The sequence below is a fragment of the Sorex fumeus genome, unplaced genomic scaffold (assembly GCF_029834395.1).
Source record: "Sorex fumeus unplaced genomic scaffold, SorFum_2.1 ptg000037l, whole genome shotgun sequence".
Lineage (NCBI taxonomy): Eukaryota > Metazoa > Chordata > Mammalia > Eulipotyphla > Soricidae > Sorex > Sorex fumeus.
Window position 1 is genome coordinate 70,905,821 of NW_026606094.1, and position 7,873 is coordinate 70,913,693.

The window sequence follows — 7,873 nt, forward strand, 5'->3', positions numbered from 1 at the left end:
ACCCAAAGCTCTCTCTGCCACCCATGGGCAAGAGCAACCCTTACCTACCCCAAAGGGAGGTCGGGCGGGCTGTTTCATCCACAATGCCACAAAAGCTTTTTTTTTAATCGCTGCTTGCACCGTGTTCGCCCACCGCTGGACCCTCACTGTGCACGCGTCCCCCGGGGCGGGCCCCTTGACTTGAGTGACTTGAGGCTGGCCGGGGCATGAAGAGGTAGTGCCTCAAATGGGGTGGCCTGTTCCCGTGGCCTCTCTGGCACGTGAGCCAAGGGAGGAAAGGAAGCGGGCGGGTGCAATTGAGATCTTCCCCTCCGGGAGGATGGTGGGGACCTAGTCGGCAAATCGCTGCAGGAGATGGTCCTCCCGCCTCAAGCTGCCGCCCGCGCCCGCACCGCCCGAGCTGTCCATGAAGCGGTCGCAGGGGAACTCGATGAGGTCGGCCTCGCTGAGCGCGCACACGGTGGTGCGCGGCCGGTGCGACTGGAAGCCCGAGAAGTCGGCCGACACGCCGGTGCCCATGGAGCGCAGCGGCCGTCGGGTGGAGTACATGTGGCGAACGTGCACGGGCGCGCCGCCTTTCCGCCGGGCCCGCAGCTTCCTCCGCAGCCAGCGGGATGCCCAGGCGGCCAGGGCCAGCAGCACCAGCAGCGCGTTGACGGCCAGCAGCGCCAAGGTCAGCAGCTGGTAGTCGACGCCGCCCTGCCGGCCCGGCTCCGGCAGCGTGACCAGCCCGGCGCAGTGGTCCCGGGGCGCCACCGGGCACACGCGGCCCCCGAGCACGCCCTCCACGCACACCAGGTAGGGGGTGTCCCCGCGCAGCTCGCGCAGCGTGGCCGAGTCGCTGCGCTCGGGCAGGTAGACGAAGCGGTGGAATTTGGGCTGCTGCCCGAAGCGGTCGAAGAGCAGCCGAAAGCGCGCGCCGCCCTGCGGCCGGGGGCTGCGATGCTCGCGCACGGCCCAGCGCACCGACGCGCTGTCGGCGCCCACCGCCTCCACCGTCAGGTTGAACAGGATGAACTTGTTGAAGTCGCACGGGTCGGACACCAGCGGCGGCAGGCCGGCCCCGCCGTCGGGGTGGCCGCCGGCGCTCTCCTGCGGCTGCGGCGGCGCCGCGGCGCGCTGCTTGGCCGCGCGCTGCCAGGGTTTGCCGCTGGCCCGCGGGGGCTCGGAGCCCACCGCTGCCGTCACGGTGGGCAGCGCGGTCGGGCGGCCGGGGTCCGGGTTCTTGAGACGATCCAGGGCGGGTGGCGCTGGGGCCGCGGCCGAGGGGCCGGGCTGCTGCAGGCCAGGTCCCCGCCGGCTCAGTCTCAGGGCGCTGCGGTTGCCGGGGAACTCCCTGGAGACCCCATCGCGGACCAGCCCAGGCAAAACTCGCCCTCGCTGCTGGGGCTGCGGCGGCGGCGGCAGCTCCTCCGAGGGGTCGACAGCAGGGGGCACCATCTCCTTCCCCGGGGCTGTAGGTCGGGGCCGCCGCTTACCGTCTGCGGTCGGGGAGGCCGAGCGAGCGGGGTCAGCGCACGAGCCGTTGTGCAGTTGCTGGTCATCCAGGTAATCCAAGTACTTGCCCCGCAGGGCCGGGGGGTGGCGACACTGCACGAAGACGGTGAGCAGCCGGCCCTGCGAGTGCCAGTTTCCCATCCAGCGCTTCAGGCCCCGCAGCCGGCAGTCGCAGGTCCAGCCGTTGCCGTCGAGATCCAGCCGGTAGAGGGCCGGGCTGGCGGCGAAGATGTCTCCGGAGAGGGCGCTGAGCGCGTTATCGCGCAGGCTGAGCTCGCGCAGCCGGCCCAGGCGGCCGAAGGTACTGGGGTGCAGGGCGGTCAGCTCGTTGCCGCTCAGGTCCAGCGCCTCCAGGCTGTGCAGAGGCTCCAGCAGCGTCACCGGCAACTGGCTCAGCCGATTACCCTCCAGGCGCAGCTCCCGCAGGGTTTCCAAGCCCCAGAAGGCCTCCGGGGCGAGATGCGTGAGCTGGTTGCCCTTGAGCGAGAGGAGACCAAGGCGTGGCAGGTGCTGGAAGACGCGCGGGCCGAGGTGCTGCAGGCTATTGGCCGAGAGAATGAGCGTGGAGAGCGAGCGCAGCGGCGCGAAGGTGGCCGCGTGGCGCAGGGAGGGCTGCAGCTCGTTGGCAGAGAGGTTGAGGAAGCGCAGCTTTCCCAGCTGGGCGAAGGCATTCTTGCCCAGAAAGCGGATCCGGTTGGACTCCAGATGTAAGTAGAGCAAGTTGCCCAACGGGGAGAAGACCGCGTCGGGCAGCGCCCCCAGGGCGTTCCCGTCCAGCCGCAGTTTGACCAGACTCTCCAGGCCCTCGAAGGAGCCGCGGCTGAGCCGGCCTATCTCATTGCCATTGGCGTACAGGATTCGCAGTTTGCGCAGGGGTGCCAGCGTGCCCGGGGCGAGCGCCTGCAGGAGGTTGTTGCCCAGGTAGAGTTCCTCCAGCCGCGAGAGCTTCTCGAAGGTCTTCGGGTGCAGCGAACGGATCTGGTTGTACTGCAGGTCCAGCCGTCGGAGCTGGCCCAAGCGATGGAAGTCGAAGGCGGTGATGTTGGTTATGAAGTTGCCGCCGAGGCTGTAGGTGAGCACGTCCAGGGGACTCGGCAGCGAGCTAGTCTTGGGCACGGCGCGGAGCCCCCTGTTGGTGCACAGGAGGTGTTGAGGGTGCTGGCAGTCGCAGCGCTCGGGGCACACGGGCTCTGCCCTCGGTGGGAGCGAGAGGCAGCCGCACACCACGAGCAGGAAGCGCACGGCCCCGGCAGCTTCCATCGCCGCCCGCCCTGCGTGCTGCCGCCGGACCGTCCTCTTCGCCCGTCGGCTCTGTGTCTCCTCTGCATTCCCCTTGGCCTCCCCAGAGTCTCTAAGAGGCCTCTTTCGGACTCCGCTGCGCCGTCCAGCCCCTCCTCCCTTTGTCCAGAGCCCGGCCTGGGTCTCTCTCTGCAGGCGCCCTTCGTCCTGCCAAGTCAGGCGGCGCGGGACGCTCCGCGGACTCGGGGTGCTACTTGTTGCATTTCTGCAGAAAACTGTGCCTCTGGGTGCGCGTCGCGGGTGGGGGAGGCGGAAGGAGGGAGCAAAACCTGGCGCTTTTTGTTTGCAGCTCGGGTCCGGAGAGCTGGATTCCCTGGCACGGATTCTCCCCGCCGAGCGGATTCCCCAGCTGCGGGCGGGAGCCCTTCCAAGAGCTCCTCGGGGCGCGGCTTGGCTGCTGCGCCCCAGCGGCTCGGCTCCCCGCAGCCGCGCCTCCTCGCTCTCGCGTCCGGGCCTCGGCGCGCTGGCCCGGCCGGAGCAGCCCGGGGAGGAGCCGGGAGTGGGGGTGTGGGGGTGGGGGGGTAGGGAGGGAGGCTGTGTCCGGAAGGGACCCTAGCCGGCGAGTGGCGAGCAAACCCAGCGGAAATTCGTTCTTCCCACACTCTGCCCCCCGGGGGACGCAGGCGGAGAAAGAGGAGACGGCGGAGGGAGGACAGACCCCGGCAGGGGGAGGAGGAAACGCTAAGTGGCTCCGCGTCTGGTCAACCCGAGCCCGGGACGCCAAGTGAGAAAAGCAGGGATTAAAAACAGCTGTACGGGTCGGACAGGCTGGGCTGGGGGCGGGGGTGGATTACAGGGCCAGCAAACCAGAGCTGCAGACAGAGACCTTTTTCTTCTAGTCTGGTATACCAGCCGCTTCGAGCTAGATTCTAGGTTACTTGCTCTCCCAAGTGCCGAACTGCGGGAAGTCTGGATAGCACCGGGTCGGCCAGCGTGCTCCATGAGCTGAAATGGTCTGCAGAGAGCGGTGCGTCGGTGGGCCGCCCTCAGACGGGACGTCTGACTTTGATGGGTCCTGAGTGGGTCTCGTAACCCAGGCTGGGCACCGCCTCCGGTGTAGAACTCTCAATCACTATTTGCTGCACCTTCCTGGAAAGAGTTCATGGAAAACCCAGAACTCGTTCTACTAACTGGGAAATGTCTCCATCGGAGTTAGGCGATTTGTTCCCTTTAATATTCCCATCTTGATAGCGCTTGGGGTAATCGTTACACACACACACACACACACACACACACACACACACACACACACCACACGCGCGAACCTTCCCAAGTAACTGCTACCTTCAGAGCCCTCCCACTTTGATGCCTGGGCTTGCAATAATCTTCAAAGTCTTGGCTCAGCTGGAGAAATATTATCTTTTATTTCTCAATTGGGAATGGAGTATTTATCCATGGCTCCTCCGAAGGCTGCTGGGCATGAAGATGGACAGGGAATAGTTACAATCAGTTATGAAAACGATGTTACTAAAGAAAATGACTCCCCTCCCCCATACACAAACACTTATCTTTTCAGAACATGTACTATTTTTAGAACTTCGTGAAAAAGACATGGAAAAAGACATTCTCACTCCAAGAGGCTGACAGTCCCAGAGAAAGGAAAGGCAGGGAGGTGTTAAACAAGAGGTGATAACATTAAAAAGATGCTGAGATATAGAGATACAGTCTCTTGGGGACAGTGCCTGGAGGGGGCTCTCAAGCAGTTATCGGGAGGCACAGGGACCCCACCAGCAATCTTCAGTCAACTGGCAAGGGGGTTCAGTGCAATAGCTTGTGGATATGGTACTGCTCAGGCCCTGTGTTTCCTCCAGCCACATCCAGTAATGCTCAGGGCCTCCAGACCCATGACTAGTGATGCTCATGGGACCCTGTGGTGATGGGAACCCAGCCTTGGTCCGGCACATGCCTACCCTAACCACTGTACTCCCGACCCTATGATGCAGATGATTTTTAACAATCCCCGTGTTTGACAGAGACCAGATGCCTGAGCATTTTATGTAGGCAAGTGATAGAATTTACTTGCCTACATTCAGACCAGTTCTGGATTTAAAGACGTTTGAGAAAAATGGCAGCAGGATCACTGAGGGTGAGCTGGGACCTCCATTCCAGGGACAGAGGTGTTGGGAGACTAAAGGTAGCAAGGAGAGAAACACTCATTCAGGGTACAGTCCGCTGGCCAAGTTCGCTGGTGGTCTGCTGTGAGTTTTCCAGTCAAGAAATTTTCCAGTAATGAGGTTGGAAAACCAAGTATCTGCCTTAACAAGATGAAAAGCGATTTTACCCGGTCACTGGGTCTGGATTGTGGTTCTCGTTATGAAGGTATGGCTGCTCTGGCCAGGAGACCTGAACATCGCACAAGTTCTGGTCTGAGGCCCAGAAGCTGTTAAGATCTTCACTGGCCATGCACATGGCCAACCCTGGCTCTGGGTCTGCTGCCGCATATTGTCCAGGACTCTAGGAGTGATCTCTCAGCAGAGGGCCAAAAAAGTTTGCCACTTAGCCCAGATAGGACCCAAATACAAAACACTTGAATAAATAAGTAATAGAGAATAATTTCAGCCCTTGTTGGCAAAGAGGAAAATCCTGGTTTAAGAGGAAAGAACACTAAAAAGCCATTGGTTTTCATGTTGAACCACTGGGTCTTTTCTGGAATAAAGGTCCTGAAGCATCCACTTGGTAGCTTTGGGACACACCAGCAGCCTTACAGAGAGGGAGAGGGGGAAAGTTGGAATCGAAGACAAATGCAGGAATTCCACACAGCCTTGGTCTCTCATCCTGACTGTTCCCAGACTTTCAGAGTAACTATGTTACAAGGAAAGGAAGCATGCTGTCTTAGATGACCATTATCATCTGGGCTAGTTACTAGTCCCACTAGGGTTATTTTGTCCCTGTATAGAACTCCCTAGTAAGATTTACAGGGGTGGGGGGAGGGAATAGTCAAAAGGCTGGAGCCCAAATTCAAGGCCTGATCCTTAGCACTGCATGGCTCTGATTTCTGCGCCCCCTGCCCCCAATTTATAAAATTATCAGACCCTTGTAGATGTTCTGTAGTTTTAAAGAAATATCTTGGTTATTATTGCCTAGCAATTACTGCCTTAATATTTTTGACTGTCTTTCACTCTGTGATATTTCTACCAGCAGCCTGGATTGCAGATAGAAATAACATCACACATGATTTCATGTCAAAAAAGCAATTGCTTTCCCATAACATTCTATTTTTGAGGTAATCTATATGCCACATGTAGCAAATCATTTAAAATGAACATCGTGCCATATTTCAAAGCAATATCAGCAATTTCTGATGGATATCCTTGCTCCCTTGATCCAGGTAAAGTAAGAATAAAATTTGGAGATCTATTAGTAAAATGATATGCATACACTCACATGTATGAGCACATAAATTATATTTTGATAAAAGTTTTCCACTTAAAAAATAATTCCCTCCCCTTTAGAGGCATATAACCAGACAATAAAATAATAGCATTTAACTACTGCAAAGCAAGTGGATGTCATTTTTTTAATGTGTGCCACAATGTATTTCTGTCATGATACAGGTATTTGATTTCTTTTCTCCCACTTCTCTCTTTTAGGAGTTAAAATTATATTTTGTTTCAATTTGGTATTACATAAAAAACACAGCCCTTGTAGTGAAGACCTATAAATGCAACCTCAAAACTACCAATGCAATATTCTTTCTACCTGGAATTCTTTCTGCTGCTGGAGATCAAGCAAGAAGCATTTCGTAAGAACCAGTCAGTGTGTGGGAAACTGCAGGTTGAAGATGGGAATGCAGCGCTGATAAGATACAGTTGAGACAGCGTGCACTTACAGGCAACATAGTGGGGAGGCAGGGGGCAATTGCAGGCCAGGTGATAGGAGGTGTGTGGTGGGAGCCGGAGGAGGGCACCCAGCCAGAACAGGGGAGACCTCTGCCAAGCCTGGGAGTTGCAGGATCTTAGCTAGAAGAAGATGAAGGAAGAATGCAAGGAGGGGAAGCCCAGTCACATGAACAAGAGAGTGACTTAGGATCCACCAGATCATCCATCTGAATCTTTGGGACGAGATCTTTTTTATAACTTTTTTATTGAATCACTGTGAGAGAGACCCTTACAAAGCTCTTCATGATTGGATTTCAGTCACACAGTGTTCCAACACCCATCCCTCCACCAGTGCACATTTCCCAGCACCAGTGTCCCCAGGTTCCCTCCCGTCACCCCCTGCCTGCCTCTATAGGATGCACTTCTCTCTCTCTCTCTCTCTCTCTCTCTCTCTCTCTCTCTCCTTTTGGGCATTGTGGTTTCCAATATTGATACTGAAAGGTTGAGGGGTTTTGTTTTTTCTTTTTTTTTTTGGCATCTAAATTTTTTGGACAGTATCACCTGGTCTGGTTTTGACCATGGTTTTTCAAATACCTATTGTCTTATATCCTACTAAAGATTGTGAGAAACCATTTAACAATATCATATTTCACTGTAAACATCAAGAGTTATCCATTTACATCAATAAGTAAAGGCCCTCCCGTTGATCGTCGATTTGCTCGAGCGGGCCCAGTAACGTCTCCATTGGAGACTTTGTTGTTACTGTGTCTGGCATATCAAATACTCTAGGCAGCTTGCCAGGCTCTCCTAGAGGGGTGGAGGAATCGAACTCGGGTCGACCATGTTGGCCGCTTGTAAGGCGAACGCCCTACCGCTGTGCTATAAGGTAGGTAATATAAAACGAAGTGTTATCTTAGTAGTTCTTGCCTTCTACAGCCTTGAAATCCATGACAGAGATGCATAGGGAAATGTGCTGTTAAACTCTCCGGACCAAGCCATGAGGTACTGGTATTGTCTAGAGGCATTCTCTACTCCTAGACCCGGGCATTCTGTGCCCTTTGACTGCACCCTATCTAGTCTTCCTCTGACTGTGTCATTTCTCCAGGATTTCAGACTTCCAAAGGGATGTACTCACCCCACATCTACTCCTGCTCAGGTTCCTGAGAATTTGGAATTCCCTGTCTAAATCTGTAAGGCCTTTTTTTCAGTTTTTGTCCTGGAGGCAAGTCCTGCCACATGTGTATACATACTTAGGGCCA

At 56.3% G+C, this 7,873-nt stretch overlaps 1 protein-coding gene across 1 annotated transcript; it reads right to left on the reverse strand.

Moving 5' to 3' along the window:
- Positions 1-305: 305 nt before the first annotated feature.
- Positions 306-3,238, reverse strand: TRIL (TLR4 interactor with leucine rich repeats). Its single transcript, XM_056117945.1, has one exon. It carries the CDS (start codon positions 2,755-2,757, stop codon positions 331-333), a length of 2,427 nt encoding a protein of 808 aa, XP_055973920.1. The 5' UTR covers positions 2,758-3,238; the 3' UTR covers positions 306-330.
- Positions 3,239-7,873: the final 4,635 nt, after the last annotated feature.